General features: G+C 41.3%; 1 protein-coding gene across 1 annotated transcript; it reads left to right on the top strand.

Moving 5' to 3' along the window:
- Positions 1 to 21,382: 21,382 nt before the first annotated feature.
- LOC121614352 (putative nuclease HARBI1) lies at positions 21,383 to 22,560 on the top strand (the record flags this gene model as incomplete). The annotated part of the gene is made up of 4 exons (XM_041948172.1): positions 21,383 to 21,821; positions 21,921 to 22,033; positions 22,110 to 22,221; positions 22,292 to 22,560. Coding segments are annotated over exons 1-4 (933 nt in total), but the record flags the coding sequence as incomplete, so codon positions are not given.
- Positions 22,561 to 22,968: the final 408 nt, after the last annotated feature.

Here is a 22,968-nt window from a genome sequence, read left to right as displayed (position 1 = left end):
GCACTGCTCAGGAAGCACCTGCAATGATTTATAAAGTCCCGATGGGCCATACCCAAACCAGGATGAGGGAACTTGTGGCCCTGCTTTCACATATGGGTGTCAGTATCACGTATGACCGTGTGCTTCCTCTGTCAGACCAGCTGGGAGAAACTGTCACCCGGCAGTCCCACAAAAGATATGTGGTTTGCCCTCGTAAGATTCAACCACAACCCTAGCTCAGCTACCTCAGAGAAGTCCTTTCATAGCACAGGTATCTCACTCCTCCAGCACACCGCCTGTAAAGGAGTTAACCACAGTTTTGTGATTGTTGGAGCCTCTGCAGGCCAAAAGACTGTGGTCCATTTTCCAAGCTACTATGCAGAAATTCCACCAGTTGTCAGTGGCACCACAAAGGCACCTGTGCCACCGTGAGATGTCTGTGAATTGGACTGTGGTCCCAATTCCAGTAATGGGCAACGGTCGTGGCATTGCAGAGGTTTTTGGAGCTGGACCTGAGGTTGCAGCGCTGATTGAGGAAAATGAACACCAGCTCATAAGACGATGAGATGAGGTCCTCCACCATGACCACACAGCTGATGTGCAGAAAGCATTTAGGAATGATGTCTACTCACTCATCAAAGAGAATGCGCCTCCACTGGCAATGGAGACTTTAAAAAATGTGCAGAAAATTGTCAAACAACAGTTCCAAGAATTCACAAGGAACATCATGTGGAGAGAACAAATCCCAATGATGACCCAATCCACTGCAACTGGTTCAAACTGTTTGTTGGCTCAATAATGGCAAGTAAGGAGAAGCAGCAGCTGACACCAATGAAAAGTAATGTTGAGCTGTTCTCATCACTCAAATTAGCTGTCAAATGAGAGGTGGGAACCTGGAAGACCTCAAGCATGAGGCAGCTACCAGTGTTTCTCTGGAGGATGATTAAAATTTGGGACCAAGACTGACCTTCTGATATGCCTGGAGGACCTGTCTCAAACTCAGACTAAAGCCCTTGATGCTTCCTGTGTTGTTTTTGAATGAGCTGCCATCATTCAGATGATGAGGCCAGCAGGTGTCAAGACATTTGACGAATATGCCCAGCACATATCCATCCTCTATATCTTTTCTGAGCCACAAAGTATGTCATGTGTGGGCCTCATCAAGAGTGAAGCAAGAAGAGGGTGTAAGGAGATGTGTGGTTTGGAAGGAGGCTGAAACCAGGAAACTGGTTGAACAAGACAGAACTATTCAGTTTCCTGTCCAAGGTGCTCCTTTAGTCATTACGGAAGACAAGAAAGTAGTTGTCCTCTGATGGGAAGGGGTGCCCTGCACACAGTTACTGCAGGATCGCCACAGCCTGGCCCCATGCAGCCATGAAGAAATTGGTATCATATGCTACTGCTTGTATCACATGCCTCACAGCATGGCAACTACCAGATGTTCATTTGCACAGTTGACACTGATGCTGTGGTTTTGACTGAATGTGAACTGTGGCTAGCATTCAGAGCTGGCTTTCAGGACCAAGTCTGACATTTTGTACTGTTTGAATGGGTCAGAACACCTCTGCAAGATGGCAGCAGCAGAGATGCATCTCACAAGCCCAAATGCATTAATTGCAGACTGCATGGATGTAATGCTATTTGATCAGATAAAATGATGCTGTTGAAACTACAGATTATTGACTACAGATAATTCCCTGTTGCAAAGAATGCATTTGTCCAGTCTTGTCTGAAAAGTCTCAAAAAAACATTTCATAAACAAGCAGTTTTTAAATGCCAGTTCAACAGTTTGTCCATAAATGTAACAACATCGAAATATGTTTTGGATGAAAATTCCAAATACGTTTATATTGACACTACATTCATTTAAAACAGGAAATATTTGTGTGTTCATCAGAAATGCATTCTTGAACTTGATTTTTTTTTGTGCCACATGTGCTGTCCCAAGAGAGCAAACACAGCACAGCTTATGGCTAGGTGTCATTCTTTGCTTAGTTCCCTTGCTGACAACAAGAATGAAAGAACCATGAAACAGGCCTGCAAGGGAAACTATCTGTTTCTGTTTCATCTCCATTACATATGTTTAGCTGTTTGCTTGTAAAGCCATTGTTGTTTGGCACCAGTGCTGCCTTGTGCTAAATGCTAACAGCTAACTATCAATGAATGCGGACTGGGATGTAATAAATTTGTGAATAAAACATGTTTTGTTGTTGAGGCTCCACATGAAGCAAAACAAAGTAGTAATAAGCTGACCCTTCAGACTCTGCACTGTAATTCCCATCACTATGTCCTCTCTTTCCTGTTTTACTTCTTTTTTTTTAATTCTCTACGTCTTTCTTCCCCATATGGTTCTTTGAATTCATGCCTTCCTATTGTCTTCTTCTTTTTAGCGTCCCTTCTTTAGCTGTTGTTTAGTGGAAAATGGGAAATTTTCTGCACACTGCTATGTATAGAATCCTCCTGATGAGGATTACACTGTCCATTCAACAACAAGTGCAGTGCAGTCTAATGATATTTTGATGATATTTGTATTTGCTGTGATGCATGTCTGGATATGAAATAAATGGAAAAAGGAATAGTGCACTGTGGATTTGACTGGCGTTTGACCAATGTGTCATGCATGGGACTAACAGAGGTTCTACAGTGCAACATGTCACATGTGTTGTTTTTTCCAGCAAAAAGATCAATAGCTATATTATGTTTCTCTCTACAATTGTGCATAACAACAAAATAACATGGATTTTTTTCTTTTGCTTCATTTCACCACCTCAGCCCCTCCCTACACAGTACATACAGTAAATCATTAAAGCATTTGAAACTGTGAAAATTCAGAGTAAATCAATGCATTTAATAAAATTGTCACGAAGGGGAGAAGTAATTCTGTACATATCTTACATGTCAAGTACATCTTTGGTGAATTTTGACTTGTGAATTAGTGCCATTTAGCAATAGCCAAGCATCTTGACAGTGCTGACCTTTGAGGGAGAAAATAAGAAGCTGCAGTCTATTAAATGTGTTGCACACCCACCTATGTAATTTACATTCTTCAGGTTACTGCATATTACCCAGAATATAAACTGCTCTACAAAAGAGGAATGGTTTGTAGAAAAGACAGGAGTCATTTGTACAAATATGTCACCTAAATAAAGTGTTGCTGTCAGGTTAGGACAAGCCTCTAGCACTGATCAAGCTAGTCTGCAGGCCAGCTGGTCTGGAGAGATTGTGTGACTGGCTAGCACTAACATGTTCTCACCTGACCAGCATGTTCGTGGTTACACATGGGGAAGATTCCCATGTTCATGACTTGCAAGCGTTCATCAGACAGCTTAAATAGGATGTAGCCTCGACTCGTGCATCGACAGTATGGCATTACATTCAGGTGTAATCACTTTAAGCAATAGACTTTGGCTTTTGTGAGACATCCATGTTCATTCAAGCAATTCTGCATCATTAGATACTAAGTCTAATACAACAAAAATTATGCATTAACTTGTCAGCTGCACTAGATTGCCAACTAGCCCTGCAAAGAGTCACGATTAGAGTTTTTCCATGGATCCAGCTACAAGTTCTTGGTGATGGAAACGGAACCTTTCCTGCTGTTGCTGTTTCATATTAACAGCTGAACACTGGTGGGATATTTTTATTGTAAAGAAGCTATCGGGAATGCAATTTGTTTGTCAAAAGTTTGCAGACATTCATTAGCTCTACTATCATATGTGACTACAAATCAGCAGCTTCACCTTGCTATACCGTGCAGTGAAGAAACACTCACACCATGCCAGCGTGGCTTGGCTGCTCACGGCTGAACATGGCATGGCTCGGCACAGCCACCCCCCATCCCCCCTCACGCTTTTATAGACACATTAGTATACATCTATGAAGCCAGGAGATCAGATTTATGTCTGGACACTGATGGTGCAACGGGTTGAAACATTGCTGCTTGTGTTTTATTGAGTTGTCAGTGTGTTCAGAGTTGAATCAGACCACTCACACCAGCGCCGGCGACCAAACCTCTCTGAATATGTAATTAGCTGCAGCAGTACAAGTGTCTAATGAATATTCATGATCTTTTTAATTAGGTGGCTCTATTCACAGCTAGCCGCCACAAAAAGTTACCTCCTCGTCAGACATTGTGTGTGTGTGTGTGTGTGTGTGTGTGTGTGTGTGTGTGTGGGGTGTGTTTGTGACAGCCTTTTTTTCTCTCACTCTCTCTCTGTGTGTGTGTGTGTGTCTTCGCAGTCCAGTACATGCTCATGCAGTGCTCATGTGGAGGAGTAGGTTGAAAAAAATGAAAAAAAGGAAAAATCGTAACAGCAAGAAGAATAAATATAGGTGTTAGAATGACGATTTACTTTTTCTGTCGGTCTATCTATGTGGAAACACTGTCTTTTTGTTGCTGTCAACTAGCTGTTTACACCTGTTTGTTGTTATCAGGCTAACCTAAACCTGTCCTGCCTCTAGCTCTGTACTGCATGCACAGGCGTGAGATAGAAATCTATCTGCACATTTCACTCTTAGAAAGAAAGCCAAATTCCCATATGAATAATTCTCAAAATGTTGAACTGTTCACAACTACTGCTGTTTACCTGACCTTCACCAACTCAGAAGCCAGCAATATTGTAGACCGTAGTTCAAGAGCTCCCGGGTGAAACATTGCTTGAAGAAGATTTCATTGAATGAAAAAGGTCACACTATATAAAACATCTATGCAACAGTTAAGGTTTGCTTATTTATTAAAGTGGCCAGTTAGAGCATGACTGTGAAGTCTAGCAGGCTGATGGTAGCTTCCTATTACAGCAGCACCATCATCACATTAAGCCTCCAGTGATGGACATGTTTATGACTGTCACATGTAAGAAGTGCTATTAGATATTACTAACATTCAATCTCATAAGTGATCTATAGAGGCAGGAATGATATCAGCATAGTGTTTGGAGAAGTGACTTTTTATAGGCGAAGTTGGTGCTGTTGAGTGACGCTTCTGTCCACAAAGTAGTGGGGGTTTATTAAGATTTTGTTGTCTCGACATCAAAACCAAGCAGCTAGATTTATTGAGCATTAAATTATTCTAATGTTTCCTCTAGCATGACTTTTATATGAAAATCAGGTCCGGCGTTTCGCTGGCATCAAGATATTACTGCAAGCTTTTGATAAGATTTGATCATTTTAAGAACATCTGCTTCTTTCTAGATCGAAGATGTTTTATTACTGGCGATTTCATTCACAATATGCTGAATGAGGCTCTGCTCAGTTGAAAAATGTTAATTGTATATTGATCATCCTAACAGGTGAATTATAATTTAATTGCTTCTTTGAATCGGTCAATTTTATTTTATTCTACAATTTTCAGTGTGATTAGAAACAGTGAGAGTCCAATTTTAATTATTTTCGCTGGTAGCTGGATGAGGCAATTAGACAGCTCTGAGGTTCTACATTCAAATGAAGTTTTGTCACTCCACCTGCACAAGGTGAAATTTCTTTTTCTCAGTCACACTGGTCTCTCTCTCTCTCCCTTTCCTTGTCTTTCATACATCTGCAATTAAAACGTAGAAAGCACAAACATGACTGACTGATTTCTCAGTAAACAGCCTAGTGAAGTACCAGAGTCCAAAAGCAGAACAAGAGAGATCTCTGCTGGACATTCAATGTCATTACAAGCAGATGTAGAAGGAGAAGGGGGCCAAAGAGAGAGTATAAAATGATAGGATTTAAAATGTCAATAAATGTCAAAGACTGTACCTACTCTAGATCTGATTACAACTCTTTAAAACATATTTGCAGATACATCTGCTTGATTTGTACTCGCTATGAATGTGAAGTTAGTTAGGCTATGATATGGCAAGTGTTCTGCCCAAATGCCATCCATTGTGATGAAAGAGCGGGACAAACAAAGACGGAGCAAAGACAGAAGCTAAATGAAAATGAAAAGAAGATAAAAATGGGGGTATGAGTAAGAAGACGTTTTTAGAGATTGCAAAAACCGGTAACATTATATTGAAAAATTTAATAATCTTAATAAACTGCATTTCATCAAATTTGTGTTCAAAGAGGAAGACATGCCAAGTAAACTGCAATGTTAACATGTTTGTTAAAACACTTGAAACTGAATTTATTATTATTATTATTATTATTATTACACAGGTACAAAAGACAAAATGACCTATATTTAGTTTTTACTGACAAGGACCTTGTGGCTTAGTGAATAGTGACTGCTGTCTGTCATTAGTGACAGATGTATCTTTCTACAAATACTGTGGCTTTGAAACAGGATACCACATTTTGCCTGCTGTCTCCTTTCAACTTCCAACTACTTCTACCAACCACAGTGGTGGCAGATCAGAAGATGGTTAAATGGATAATTTTTGTAATCACATAATTTCTGCAGAGGTACGGACTCGGCTTGCATGATTAGGACTTTCAGGCTGGAATCATGAACCTGGTGGCTTTAGGCTTGTTAATCAAAAAGGACTTGCGCTTTGTGTGATCAGGAAGCAAAGGTTTGTCAAGTAATGCAGAGAGATAACTGGTGATACCTTGGATTGTCACATTCAGATGGAAAGACTGCTGTGGCCACCACTACCAGATGGCAATATACAAAGAATTCAGCTGAAATTATGTTGTAACTGACATTTGACAGGGAAAAACGGACTGGAGTACTCTCTTTAAGAAACTCAAGTGCTATTTAGCATTTTTAAAGGCTACAAATCAATCAGTGCTGCAGTCGTTTTCTCCTCCTCAAGTTCGCTGTCATAGTTCTGAGAAGCACCCGCAGCACATTGCTAGATTCACAGAAAACATATTAACATATTAAAAACATATAAAGCATTCGTTGAATGAACAACATTTGAACAACAGTTACTATATTTTGCAAATCTGTCTCCATGTGAGACTTGACTCTGGACTTCATGGCCAAGACGCACTCATGACTTGCAGAACTTGACTTTGTCTGTTGTAATGGTTTTAAAAGACACACTGACAAACATGTCATGTTTTTTTCATGCACTACTGATCTTTTAGTCTCTGCAATTAAATAGCGTTTCAGCTGAAAAGCTCAATAATATTGTGGATGAGCATTTTCAATTGTTTTTCAAATTTCCATAATGCGATGATTTTACAGTTAAAAAAAACAGGATGTGAAATAAAGAATCTACAAATGTTTATGTTTGGTTCCAGAAGAAAAAAGTTTTTGTATTTTTATATGGGGTATTCATAAAGGGGTGCAGAAAACATATACAGTATAACGATGTTGGGGTGCCTGCTTTAATTTTATCTTTGAGAACTGAATGTGCAGGGGTGTAGTCGCAGAACTTCTAGATAATTGAACAAAGAAAAGTAGTCAAAATCACCCAAACTCAGCCTTTAACTATTACACTTGAATTCCACTATTCTGCTTCAGTGATCTATGAATTGTGGCAGCGTTCGGTGCCAATGCAGATAGTGATGTGAGGTTCATATCGTCATGGGTTTTCCTGTTTCATACTGCATACAGCATTAACATTTATGACTTAACCCCATCTTATTTAAATTTAATGTGCTGTTTTATTTTATTTCAGCAGGTCTTACCACCAGCAGGACTGCTTCAGTAAAGTCATTCTGCTTCTACTAGAGTCAGATTACTGGCCCACCTCCATCCCCTCCCTCCCTCATCTTTCTGCTGTCTAATCATCTGGCCTCATTAGGCCCCGGCTCCTCCGTTAGGGGCCTGTGGCTTGGCACAAAATGGCCGCCCTCAGGCCCCCCTGCTGCCTGGCGAGGAGCTGTGAAACTGTGAAACTGCTTTGTGATGTCTCCACCGCCCCGGCACATCTATCCATCACCTTACCGTTTATCACACTCGTCCAGTGACAGGCCTATCCATCAGAGCCTAAAGTGTCAGGGCCTGCTGGAACACTGTGCTGCTCCTGTGGTAAATAAAGAAGAAACACAGCAGGATCACAGAGATGGAAGGAGGGAGAGAGGAGACGGTGGGAGAGAGAAAAGGGAAAAGAGAAAAGGGGAGAGAAGGGAAAAGAATAGAGCAAGGCTTGGGAGAAAGAGAGGATTAATGGGGAGATGGAGAGGAAAGGAAGAGAGAGGTGAGGGAGGCAAAATGTGGGAGAGGGGTGGAAGTGAGGAGGAGTGATGTATAAAGGTGTGAAAGAGGGAGAGAGCAGGGTGAAAAGAAATGAGAGAAAAGGGAAGAAGAGATGACAAAAAGAGAGAGCAAGCAGAAAAACAACAGCATTGGTCATTTGTTTAAACACTTAAAGCTACCCATGTTAACTCCGCCCTGTGAATAATGACGGTGTCTCTGAGAAGCAAAGGTGAAGAAAGTGCTGCTGTACTATACTGCTGCAAGACCTCATGAGGTGGAGGCCGGGGTGGATGGTTGGACAAAAGGGAGAAATAAGCAGATGCAGAGTCTCTCTGAGTTTACTCAGCTGTAGATACAGCTGCTGGTGTCAGTTCGTTTTAAGAGGTGACCCTGCTTGTTTCTTCTGTGCCAGGTTTATCAAGCTTAAAATTGCCAGTTCAACCCAGTTCTTCAATTTGAAAAGTTTTAAAGACGATGCTTTAGACATTCTTTGGAAATTAAGTTGAGCTGATTACTAGAGGTGTTCAGTTCATGTACAAACAAATCTTATCGACAATCTTCAAAGTGAATCACTGCTGTCACTGACAGAACTTGACAGAACTGAGTGTAACAGGTTGAACGTACGTAGTCATCTTTGTGCTGTGACACATTCTCTTACTGTTGGTATTGAGGTGACATTTACTTTTGCTGGCGTTTGAATGGTTAACACAGACAAATGTGAACAAACTACATAGTGACTACGAATCTTTTAATAATTAAGCATAGCGAAATGATCCCAATCAGCAAAGTGACTCATCATTTTATTTTCCAGATGGAAGAATCTTGAGCTTTGAGTTGATCAGAATGTTAAAATGGTCATCTGAGTAGCCACCGATTATTACCACAGCAATTAAGCTTTGCAAGCAGTGGCTGAGATCTGATTTATGGACCTCTCTTTGCCCCAGATTTTTCCTCTCAGGCAACAAACAAGCTGCCCTACCTTCTTGATGAAGATTATTGGGGCGGTATGCAACTTTGAAAATAAAATTAAGCTGTTTTTATATTCTCCTAAAAAATATGTTATGGGAAAGGTTTTAGCATATTATTGTGGGGAAATGTCATCGACGGGCGGGCTGACCTACTCGACTGATGGAGCGGCTCCCGGGGAAGGGCAACAGATTGCCAGGTCCCAGTGAGCTGGGCGTGGAAAGCAGGGACTGTGACGTGGCAGCGAGTTAACCACACACACACACACCTCACAGATAGGAAAGAATACATTCACCCAGGCAAGCTGAGGTCACATTTCAACGTCTAATGCAACACCCAGGGAGAGGCACTAGGTTATGGGCTTGCTAACCTTATATTTAAGATTTATGACAAGCCTTGGTTAGCACAACAGCATAACGAATTCTAGAACTGATCATCAATAAGGGATGATACAGTAAGACAGAGCTCTTTATAGTGAAGATGCAAATAAAGCAACAATTCATGATTGGCATTGGAACAGTTTGGATATTCTTTGCCAGACGTTTTATGTAAAATAATCACAATATATATAAACAAGTATTGGGTCTCTGACAATGAAATTATATGTGAGTACTGGGTCTGTGCATTATAATGCAGCATTTCATGGCATACTAACGTTATGATGGAAAGCAATACTTTACTCAGAATGTGTTATTTGCTAGATTAATGGAATCATATGCAAACGAGCTCAATAATAATAATCTTCACACTTTAAAGGATGCTCCTTTCATACCCAATCATGATGCTATCACCTGTTACCAATCAACCTGTTTACCTGTGGAATGATCCAAACAGGTGTTTTTGGAGCGTTCCACTACTTTCCCAGTCTTTAGTTGCTTCTGTCACAACGTGTTTGAAACCTGTTGCTGCATCAAATTCAGAATAAGCAGATATTTACAAAAATCAACGAAGCTGGTGAGGTAAAACATTAAACATATTGTGTTTCAATGGAGTATGTGTAAAAACAGGTTAGCAAACTATCACATCCTGTTTTATTTATTAATTTTTTACACATTGTCACAACTTTTTTGGAACTGAGGGTGTACAGTAGATCAGTGAATTGTGGCTTAACTGTGGCTAAAGTTTGTTCCACAGTGTGGGGATTGGTTGAACCAGATACTTACCTTCATCATGATTTTTTTAAATTGTTTTAATGCTGAGAGGAGAGAAGATGAATAAAAAGACACACCTCCACAAACCCTTTCTATCTTTGCATTTCTATCTTAATTTGATGACTTAAGTGAATGTTGAACGTCTGTTCAGCAATGTTTTGTATAAATGTTTTAAATGTATTTGGGTGTAACAGACTCTAATGCCAAGTTCAGACAGGAGTCTGTACAATAAACTTGTTTTAATGAGAGTTCAGCAAGCAAAGTGTTAAGAGTTCCAAGAGAAGAACAGAGATCCATGTTGCAAAGTCTGAAAGGTTCCAGATCCGAGTCCCAGGGAGAGCAGACAGATGGGGTCCAAACGAGATCCACAGGAGGGGCTTTGGGTGATCTGAGATTTCCACTAACAGACAGGGTCCATACGATGGTGAGTGACAGAATATCCACACGTATCTATCTATCTATCTATCTATCGTTTACACTGAAGCAAACGACTAGCTTGGTTTGTAGTTACAACTCAAAATTTTGCAAATAATTTATACATCTCAGTCAACTTAACTTAGTATATAAGTCGGGATCTTTGCAGTAGAGTCAGTGTTTACTTCTTTTAATCTTTTCCACACCTTTCCCTCACATTTATTAAGTAGTTTTAGAAGGTAAACCTACAGAGAAAGTAAACAAACCTTAATCAAAAAGGAGACAGGTCCTGTAACAGCTTTAGCCACAGGACTGTGGCAACAGTCCAACAGTCGATTCAGTATACATATTACTTTGATTCTTAGAATTTCGTTTCATGAAGTTACAATAAATAACCAGATTTTGATCCTCAATTTGAAATTTCACTTCATGACATAACATAATGTAGAACCTTAACACAGATGTTTTCTTTCTTTTTGTCTGGTACTTTAGTCTTATCTTATCCGGCTGAGGCACGTCTGTCTCGTCTTCCTCTTACCTCTCCCACCCTCAGCAAATCAATAAGAGGGTTGTGTATTTGGTAGGAGTGAGAGGCCATCAGAAGACTGCTCTGGAAGAGGATGGACGACATGACTGATTTTATTTTCTAGCAACATGGCTACCTGGGAACATAGAGGAACCTAGAGGCTTTAGATGGTATCTTTCAAATGAACAAACAAACAAACAAAAAAATTCTAGAATTTAGACAAGACATTAGCTTTTTAGCCACACTAGCAGCATGGCTGTATGGATGGTAATGCCATTTGGTTGGCTGACTATTAGCAAACGTCAGTATGCTAACATCCTAAACTAAGATGTAACCATGGTGAATATTATACAGTGCCTGCCAAAGTTTAGCCTGATTTTTTTGTCATTGTGAGCATGTTAGCACCTGATGCTAGCATTTACCTCCATGAACTACCTGGGTGGTTCTTTGTCACTGACTATTTTTATGATTTTCACAGACAGGATCTCGAGAGGATCTGGTTTGGGGACCTCAGGATTTGCTCTTTACAGATGATGCGGTTCTGTTGGCTTCATCAGACTGTGACTTTCATCATAGACTAGGTTGTCTGAGTCCATGGTTCTCTGCAGGAAAATGGTGGATGGCGCCTCCTGGGTTGGGAGTGAGTTACTGCCCAAGCAAACGAGTTCAAGCAGACACTTCACAACACTAAATACACCGGCTGGTGGGGGACAACTGCGAGTTGGGTGGTGCTTGGTTTTGGCTTGGTGGCAAACTTTGTCATGTTACAACCAAACAGTGCACTAAAATATCGGTCTGAAAACATTTGAGGTGAGATATAGGCAATGCAGTAACATGGTCTTAATTCATAATTTCACATAACAGGTCTGCCTAGTTTGACAGTTTGATCTAAGTTTAGTGAGCCTGGTGCATTAATGCGGATGGACTAATTTACTAAAAGTTGAGGCCGAGTCATGTTTGTGCATATACAGATATGGCAAAAGGTCTGCCAAGTCACTGGTGTAGCCATCATGCACTGCCCGACCGGATCCCCTGCTCTCCATGGAAAATGAATCCCTCAGCTTGACACACAAAGCTGGACATCCTGGGAGGGATCAGATGCACTGGACGGAATTTTATGAAAGCTCTCCATCACATTTTAGTCACTGTAAGTGTATAATTTACTTTATCTTTTCTTTTTCCTGCCTTATTTTTCTGTTTCAAAATCCTTTGTTGTTCACTCATGTCTTTGTTTTTTCTTTGACTGCAACAAACCCTGTCCTCTGATATTTTTTGGTTGTCGTAGGTTTTTTCAGATAGGACTACTCAGTCACACCGGGAAAGGTGTCCTCCAAGGTCCAAGCCAATACCCAGTGGATTTGGGGAGTTGTGGAGTTTCCAGAGTAGCACAGATGGGCTGTGAGAGACTTACTGATCCTGACCCAAATCTAACACCCCTCAAGGTCAGCGGGACCACTGGTGTGTGTGTTTGTGTGTGTGTGTGTGTGTGTGCGTGTGCGTGCGTGTATGGCTGCATGCCTCAATCAACACAGATGTCTAGAGGAAACTATTCTCTACATTTCTCCTTCGTCCTCCATTTGGAAGCACAAACACTTTTTTCCCTTTCTGTAGTCCAGTCCCTCATCCTGGTGTCCCCTCAGGGTCAGAGTTCATGACCTCCTGCTGACAGGACAGCAACATTGACCTTTACTTGCGATGGAAGCTGACGTCCCTCGGAAATGTCAACCTGAATGTCAAGGCGTGACCTCAGGCCGGGGGTCAACACTTCACCCCCAAGCTCTGGATTGTGGCTAAAAAAAGCTGCTTTGACATTCGTCAGCCAGGAAGGCAACTAGTCCTCCTTCAGACAGTCAGTCGGCTGCCTAATCTGTGACTGCCCAGTGTTTCCACTCATTTGTGAAAACTACAATCTGGAGTTAATTACATTCTCATCCACCTCCTATGCTTTCTTTACAGCAGTTGCTCTTAAAGGTACAGTTCGACATTTTGGGAAATATGTTTATCTGTCTTCTTGTTGACAGATAGATGACAAGATCAGTGCCTCTGATGTCTCATGGCTAGAGCCAGGTGGCCATTATCTTAGCATAAAGTCTGGAAGCAGGGTGAAACAGATATTCAGAGCAACCCCCTAAAAGGACTAAAAGGAAGTTTACTTCTTATAAAACCCGAACATTTTTACATTTCTGAGCCAGGCTAGTTGTTTCCTCTGTTTCCAGTCCTAGAGCTAAGCTCTAGTTGCAAAGTAAGCATACAGACATGAGAGTGAAAACAATCTTCTCGTCTAACTTGCTGTAAGTGTCTTTCTTTGTACCAAAATGTCAGACTATCCCTATTATGTAAGGTATAATAAAATGATTTAATTTGCATTTGTGCGATGAATCTTCACCCTCTTAGTTAACAGCAAGGCATACAGACGAATGACACATGTCTCATTATTGACACTTTCTATAGGACAAGACCGCTTCCGCAGACACTGGCCTATCACAGATACAATATACATATATTAGCATATGCTCGCCAATATGCATCAATATGAAAACCAAGTTTGTCCCAATAGAGCTTGCTGCCACTACAAGCAGTAATATCTATGTATTGGTCATTTTGGTGGCCTAATGGTGAAGATGCATACCATACACTGGGAGCACAGCACCCCAGTTTGATTCCTATTGGGCATCTTTGTTGCATGTTCTTCCCCCTCTCTCTATCTCCTTGTTCTCCCCTATTTATTATAAACTGCATTATGTGTCCCAGTATAATCAAGGCTAACATTTTACAATACAGCACACAAAGTTGTGAGTCGTTAGTAAGGAAAGAATCAGAAATAACCTGATAATTAATGAATCTAGGTAGTTATGGAATAACTCAGAATCTGGGGCCATGCAATAGATAATAATGAGTTTCTAAGACCGTGGGATACTACTGTTTGAAAAACTAAAACATACCCCTGCTTTTCTTCCTGTCCTCAGACAGAAAGACAGAAAGCAGCTGCTCAAGGTCACTCTCAAGGTCTCATCCCTTCAGGTCCCCTTCTTTCCCCCGGAGAACTTTCCTTTGTGAATAAAGGGGAAGACAGAGCGAAGCAAAGAGAGACAGGAGTAAAAGTCCTGAATAAGCGTCGCCTGCTGAGAGAAGTTTTTCCCCACCATCAATCCTCTGTTGGTGTCTGGCTCCCTCGCCTCGTTAGCTAATTGAATAAATGAAAGATTGCTCTCTGCTACTTGGGCATCGTGTGTCCCTTTGGCTTTGAGTTTTTCTTCCTGATGGTCCTTTTTGTCTTTCCTGTCATCCCCTGCCTATTTTCATGTTGAATACGCATAGAAATAACATTATAGTAATGACACAAGAGGTAATGTGCGTCCATGTTGATCTATGTGTGCGTGTGTTTATGTGTCAGGTCCTGAAAAGATGGGTGTTTCAAATGATGCCGCCAGATGTGCTGATGAAGAGTGGAGGGAGGAAGAAAGGAAGGATGAGGGGGAGAGGAGGAGTGAACAGTTTATTTTTGCAAATTAAAGTAAGGAGTGAGGAGGTAGGAGAGGAGAAAAGAGGAGCAGAGGACATGATTGAAGACAGAGTAAAAAGGAGAAAGGGACAGAGAAGGAAAAAAGAATAGAACACAAGTGGACAGGAAAGGACAATAATAAGGAATGTTCAATAAAATTCTTATTTTGTTCTAATTCAACCCACAAGAAATCATTATTGAGAGAAACATGCTAACTTCTGTCGATAATGTTGAAAATCAATGCGTTTTTATTCTGTATGTGTGTCTGTGAGTGTGTATTTGTGTGTTGCTTTAATAATGCAGAGAAGGGCTGCTGTCACCCAGGCTTGTGCTGCTGTAATTAAACGTTGACGTGCAGATGGTGGGAGCCTGTTAAAGCGCTCTCACCTCAGTCCTTAGCTCCATACTGTTTATGACCAGCCACCATAATGCACCATAGTGCACTGCCAGCTATTAATCATAATCAACATCCTCTCCTATAGAGAGTATGTGTTAAAACATCAGTCACTCTTGAGACGGAATACAGTATATTACAAAGCAAAATGCAGGAACAATAATAACAATACAAAGGGACCGGGGTCTTGGCCTGGAAATTCAAATGGATGTGGAGTGAATCTGGAGTGAGAGGAAAGGGAATTTTGAAGGCCAGATAGCTCATTGAGCTTTTAAAAGAAAGCACTTAATGCACATAATGTGCCACATGCAGATTTGAATTAGCAGCCTGACATGGATTAGCATCATGCACATAGTAACAACGATTAGGTGATGCAACCATGTTGTTCCTAGATGCTTCCTAAATGTATGCAAAAAATTATGACAAGGACAAGGGATTCCTGGGAATGCTGACAGATGAGTTTCATTTCATCCAAATCTGACAGCAAGTTGCAGAAATTGTGCAAAAAAAATGCATGTTTTGAACATGGAAGTTCATTCTTCAGTGTGTCGAATTAATAATAATAATAATAATAATAATAATAATAATTTTAACTCAAAGGACCACTTACAAGCTTTTGGAGTTCTCAACTAATTCTTGTAGCAGCAAAACCCCAAGGGAGGTCAGTAAGAATTCCTGCTTTCCCATCAAGGCTCATTGGTTTTCTATTTTATACGATCTGCCGGTTATTGCTGGCACTGACTGAGCTTTAGAGGCATCAGCGTGCTTCTTGTCATAGAGTCAAAGAGCATCTGAAACCCTCTTCCCCCACAAAATAAGGAAGTCCAAATCGAGGGGTCTGATAAATTTTGTAACTGTACATAACATGTGTGGAGATGAAGCATATAGGATTTGAACTTGTCTCTCATGCTCTTTTTTCATCAACATCCCCACAATGCAATCCCCAGGATGACTGTCCCATCATCACCTCCCCCACCCTTCACTATGACAGTCGGCCATTCACCAGCCTTTAACTGTAGCCATTTGGAACACATTTAGACGTGGTCGCAAAACAGATACATACTTGACAATCTCAAGCTCAACCCGATTCCAACTCTACCAGTCGCAATTTCTGCCCTCGGGGCGGAGAGAGAGGTACATTACCTAATCTCTTGTGAGTGCACAGCTCACACTCACAAACTTTTTAATGTGATAAAAGGTTCACACACACACACAAAAAATCTAAATACCTGCAGCATTTTGTGGGCAAATGCTCTTGTGTAGTGGTTGGCCAGCAGGTTTTCTCCATATTGTCATCAGCAAGCAGGATGCAGTGGATAATAATAAATATGCAAAAACTCTCATAATCACAGTGAAGCATACCCTCTGGCAGCATGTTTTAGGTTTTTGTACAACATTGTTCAATGACAAAAAACTATTAGGGTGGGTGGGTGTGTCCAGTCTGCACAGGCTGACATACATGTACTTAGAAATGTGCCGTATGTGCTGATGTGGATACTGACTGCATATGAGCCTCTTTGAAATCCCACCATATATGCGCTGTCATGTCATGAAGAAGGTATGATTGCTCTCTCACTTGCATGATATTGCAATGCCCTCTACAGGAGAAAGAGGAGTACCTCCTGCTTTCCTTCACCTAACAGTCTGCTTAGATTTCACTTGACAAAGCCGTTTGATTTTTGATATTTGGTATAGATCAGTTAAGCTGTCATTGCATTTGGAATTCTGGAAAACTTACATTCACTCACTTCAGTGTCCATTATGGTCATAAAGTTGAAATTGAATTGAAATGAAAAAAAAAAAAAACTTTTTGAGATTATTTATTTAGAAAATTACGAGCTCATTACAAGTAGAAAAGTGAGCAAAAAAAGAGGGCGCAAGAAGATGATTTAGGTTGATGTAAAGAGCGCCAGTCGAACATCAAATGGTGAAAAAAATGTAAAAATCACAATGGAGTATGACATTTCTGATTGTTCCATAAGTGAGGAAGGTTACATGAAATCTGTATGAGTGATGAGGAGACACTTTAATCTGCGGAAACAGCTTCTTCTCTCAGAGCAGAAACAAGTGATCAGTTATGCAAGTTTAATGTTTGTGACATCAGAAAAAAGGTGTTTCTATCAATCGAGGGCATTAAAATCTTTTTATTTCCATCAAACAATTCTAATGCAATACCTCAAAATGCACAATAGATAAATGGTAACACAACTTGTGTGTGTCTTGTTACTGTACAGTACAACCTTCTCTCCTCGCCTCCCCCCTCCTGTGCATTAGAGGGAAAGTGTGTGTAGTTTCTAGGTGGCGTCTGTGTGTTGGGGAAATGTGGAGCGTGTGTGACCGTGCTCTGATAGCGTGTCAGAGTGAATTAGCCTCCGCGTGGCGTCCGCCTGGCACACACCACTGCCTGCCCTCTGCCCACCATCCTGCATATGTGCCCAAGATTAGAATTAATAACCAGCTCTGCCAATCATACTTTAATCACAGTAACTCTGCATTTAGGGGGCGTGGGGAGGTCACAAGCATCTGGGCCTCAGGATGGCCAATCTGTCCCTGATGGACTCATTTCCAGTGTTGGTGGTGGCAGCTGCTGAGGTGAGCCACACAGACTGACAGCAGCAGCACGGGATAAAAAAAAGTGCTGGACAACACAGCAACTGCTGGGAAAAACACATGAGATACTGTGTGTTAATGTGTTTACTTTGCCTGTATTTGTGTACCTGTACACTCTAGCTTTGGTGAAGTCTGTGTGCACGTAAATACTGAGTGTAGCAGTTGTGTTTGGGAAATTTCGGTTAAGATGCCATTATTGATCAGCTGATCTCACTGAGTTCAGAAAATCAATAATCCCAAGTAACAAGTCAGGAATAACAAGACTGCATTGATAAAAGGACCCCCCCCCCTTATTTTTATTCATGTAATGCTTTAAATTAATAAATTCCCCTTACACTTTCCCTAAAGTGGCTTTCAAGTAACAGACTAAAATTGCTATACTGATTGGATGCTTGTTTAAACTCTTCATTGAGGCTATGTGACACATTTACTAGCATGACTGTAGATTCTTGAGTATTGTTATTGCAGCACTATTTGTGTTACAATGCTATATCGCTCTCTTGAATCAGGATCTTATCATAGAAATTCCATTCCCCTCTACCCTCTAATGGTCTTTCTCCAATAGCACGAAGGAATGACCATATTCCAGTGCCCATGTCCTCCTACTTCTTTAATACACAGATACGTCCTCTAATTGGAAACAAAACAACATATGTCAGGCCCTCAGAGACTGGCAGTGGCGTGTCCAGCAGGCTCCACAAATGATGAGTGATGTTTGACAAATGAACACTAGATTGGCTACATAAATTAGTGTCTTTGTATAGTCACCCTGTAATAACTGGAGCCTGGCAATCACAACATCAATCAGAGGTGTGATTGAGGAAGAGGCGGGAAAAAGGAGGGTGATGATGTGGCAGTAGTAGTGTGTCATTAGCAAGAATGGCGTTCTTTGATTTCTTCAAGATTCAAAAGACAGAAGAGCCAAATGTACTGTAGACTTGTGCTGCAGCTGTAGGAGAGGTCATGGTTATGTAGTTGAACCACTCAATGGGAACATAAGCATCCCACTTCCAACGATTTCAACGATAAATAAGCCACATTAAAACCACATTCATCTGGGGACAGGGTCGCTGTGATTGATCTCCAGCTACACTGTATATTCAACGTCACTAACAAATTATTGATCAATAGAGAACTGATTTCAAAATAGAAAATGTTACACTTCATAACGCATTGTAGCCTGAGGTATGGCAGCGGTCCTCAACTGCATTTGTCTCTGTATCTTGCGTCTAATTGATTATACAGTCTGCTCTTACAGTAGCTCCATTGGTACCTGCATGGTGGTTAGAAATGTTTTAAATTACAAAAGCATTTGGCCATGAACTGTTTCTGGATATATGGGGCTGTTAACCCACTGACTAATTAAGTGTGGCTGAATGAGAAGGAGGTCCACCACAAGTGTTCATAGGGCAGGATGTTGTATGGACTAATATACCCTCAGGCATGGTGGAACACCTCTAAGCCCTCCCACTCTGCTAACAACTCACTGGCTGCATTACAGCCAGCGATTTGAAGCGGTTCCACCAGATCAAGCCCCAGACAGGGTGCAGCTCCCTGATCGAGTCTGGCAGGAAGTCGGCATGGAGAATCCAAGTTTTTCAAAATAAAACATCCTGTGCAGACTCCCAATCATATATCAACAAACACAATTAAAACAGACAAAAAAAGAAACCATTTAACTGTATAGCCTACAAAACCATATTTACATACTCATTGTCATTCACAGTGTAGTAGTTGTTTTCAGTATTTTGGTTTTTCTCATGTGAGGCAGTTTTGTTTGTGTGGAAGCTCCAAATAAAAGAAAATAATCAAATGTGGTGAAAAGCATGGTATGGTTATTTTAATCATTTCTTGACAAGATGTAAATTAATGAATGAGGTTAAAAAAAAGGCAGAGAATGGAGCTCTAAAAGCGCTGTAATGATGCGTTTTCAGAAGCCGCTTGAAACAGTCCCACAGATGCTGGGTTTAAAAAGTTTAATTACTTTTTGTAAACAAAAAAGTGTGTTTGTCATTCTGCTTGCTTTTAACCTGGGTTGGCCACATCAGCCACATCACGTCTTTGCCATGAACTTTCTTTCTAACTGTCACTTAGGAAGGCCCGCTAACTGCAAACGAGACATCCCGATCGGAAGTGTAAATCCTCAGGATGCAAGAAATTCTTCCTACAACGATCACCCCTCCAGTTTACCATGAAAGCAGCTTTAGTTGTGCTCTGTGGCTGTCTCCAGATGATAGCAACAGCAAGAGCAACAGACACGAACAGTATGCTCCACAACTCTCGTCTGCGCATGGAATGCACAGTCTCGGACAACAGAATGCTTAAAACGACCACCAGGAACACTGGAGAGGATAAAAACAGTTGTTAGAAGTTGTTGAGTGCAGAAAATTCTACGTCATACTGTGACAAGAGCAAGAGAAAAAAACCACAGCAGCACATAGGTGAAAAAACAACCCTAATGAGGGATTACTTACAAATAACGACGGTGACTATGTTGACATTTTTAGAGGTGAGCTGGGTGGGTCGAGACGGAGGCATTACTAGCCCTCTCACAGTAAAGGGTTCTGATCTATGGACAAAACCCGTGTCTTCTTTGTACCTGAGAGAAAAGACAAAGCAACATGCTTACACAACAGTTAATGCAGAACTTCTACATGACTCAGTAGATAGAATAAGCTGTTTAAGTCTGACATTGAATACCATGGCCTTTGACTGAACAGATTACATTTACATGTAGTTACTCTGTGTACATACCTCAATTTGAGAATACACACTGCAACAAGAGTGTAGGCAAAGATGGTCCCAATTGAACTCATGTCAACCAGTGCCTTTAAGTCAAATAACAGGACCATGAAAGCTGCAAAGACATCATACTATGTTCATGACCAAACAAGACTCTGTGGGAATGCTGAATTGGATGACATGAGGGGCCTTAGTATAACCCCTTCATGCTACAATATTTCCTTTTAGTTTGATTGTGGTTAGGGAAAGGTAGTGGTTACAAGCATTAAGGCAACATTAATTGCAGGTCTGTGACGAGGTGTGAATGTCAGTTTCCTGCATGAAAGTTGAATGCGCCACCCTTACCTCTACACTCTGACCCCATGTCTAGACCACAGCCATCATGTCGGTGTCATGCTCACATGACAACTGAAATGGTCCAGTGTGAACAGAATTCCTAGGGAATACTTGACTAAAACTAATACATCTAATTGCAAGACAGAGGATTAGCCACTTCCATATGTGCGACTGTATTACATGTAGTTCCTGGTATAACTGGACTGGCTTACCGGCCACAGCTCCTGAAGACAGCGTGGCTATGACAGGACTTTGTCTGGAGCTCAGGTAGCGAAGAGGCTTAAAGAGCAGGGGTCCGTTTCACAAAGCAGGTTTACTGAAAACTCTGAGTATGTTAACCCTGAAATGAGGGAAACTCTGAGTTTTCCGTTTCACATAGGAAGGTAAGTCAAACCAGAGAAAGAGGGGTAACTCAAGCCTGTTTCACAGACAGAGGTAAGTTAAACTCTGAGTCAGTTACCGCAGTAACTGACTCTATGAACCTAACCTGGTCGGGACCAGGTTTTACTCAAGGAACCTTGAGTTTCTCTGTGTCTCCGCCCTCTTTCAACCACACACCGTATTTCACTTCCTCATTCATTTATTCAGTCGGCAGACGAGTTTTGGCATAGTTCTGCCGTATGTAATTAAAAAAAAACGTCCGTGGAAGTCCATTAGTCACAGTAGGTGGTGACTTTTTTTCGTTAACATGGCTTGTCCGTTTGATCATGATCCCGTGGATGAAGGTGCAGCGATACTGCGCAGAGAATTAAATATTCGTCGGGAGATATTTATCAGACCACGCATCGATGTTCTTTCTTTTCCAGACAGTTATCTTTTTGAGCGGTACCGTTTCACGGCACAGTCCATCATCTACATACACAATCTAATCCGTCCTTACATTTGCAACGTTACCAGCCGTAGTCATGCCCTGACATATCAGCAGATATTGTGTGTTGCACTGCGTTTTTTTGCAAATGGGAGTTTTCTTTACAATGTCGGAGATGCAGAGCACTTGAGCAAGGCGACTGTATGCAGGGCGGTGAGGAAAGTGTGCCTTGCGCTGAAACGCCTTTTACCAATATTTGTCGTTTTCCCTGGACATAAACCCGTCAGAGTCATCAAGGAGGAGTTCCACAGGATTGCAGGTGAATGATGTAGAGATCCGTTAAATGAATTTTAAATTATATTTGGTTAATGACGTGCTGCAACCTCAGACTGGGATTAGTAATTTTAATTTCTTTTAGGATTTCCCAGTGTGATTGGCTGCATAGATGGCACACATATCCCCATCACAGCTCCTTCACATAATGAAGCAGACTATGTGAATAGGAAGTCCATTCACAGCATAAATGTGCAGGTACATGTAGACTGCTGTTTCAAAATGTTAAAGACTGCGTCATAGTTAAACATCTGTCATTCTCTGCACTGTCAAGATCATATGTGACGCCGGATACATCATTTCCAGTGTGGAGGCCAAGTGGCCTGGGTCTGTTCATGATTCAAGGATGTATCGCAAGTCTGACCTGAGCAACAGACTGCAACGTGGTAAGCAGCCTAAAGATTTGCACAATTTACTTGTCTCCCTCCTTTAATATACTCTAACTATACATTACAGGAGAGTTTGACGGCCTTCTGCTGGGTGACAGGGGTTACCCATGCCAACCCAGGCTGCTGACCCCTTACCCTGACCCTGAACCAGGCCCCCAACAGAACTTCAATCGGGCTCACTGCAGGACGAGAGCCCGGGTGGAGATGACCATAGGCCTGCTGAAAGCCTGTTTCCAGTGCCTACGTCACCTGAGGGTGACCCCTGCGAGGGCCTGTGATATTATTGTGGCTTGTGTTGTTCTTCATAATATTGCTACTATTAGAGGAGAGCAACAACCTGCCCTACAAATGGATGACCCTGATGATGACCCCTTCCACCTGCCAGCTATGCAGGATGGCAGAGCAGTCAGAGACACCATATGCCATAATCATTTCGGAGATTAAGTCACCATCATCACCACCACAGCAGTCAAATAAATCAATAATACACATTTCATTTGGTCTTCTTTATTTGCTACTAACACAAGAGCTTGTTTAGTTAATGTTCCAATAGTTAATATAATTAACATAGTTCACCATGCACCCACCTCTAACTTGTGCTCCAGTATAGCAGTTTCTAGATCTGCCATTTTTATCTTGCGGTCCAAGTACTGCATGTCTTTTTCAGTTTTTTGTATTTTTTTCAGGAGATAGATTTTGTAGATGTCTTTAACAGGTAACTGGGAATACATAAGGAGGACATTA

This window comes from Chelmon rostratus, chromosome 11, assembly GCF_017976325.1.
Source record: "Chelmon rostratus isolate fCheRos1 chromosome 11, fCheRos1.pri, whole genome shotgun sequence".
Lineage (NCBI taxonomy): Eukaryota > Metazoa > Chordata > Actinopteri > Chaetodontiformes > Chaetodontidae > Chelmon > Chelmon rostratus.
This window is presented reverse-complemented; position numbering and strand designations above follow the sequence as displayed.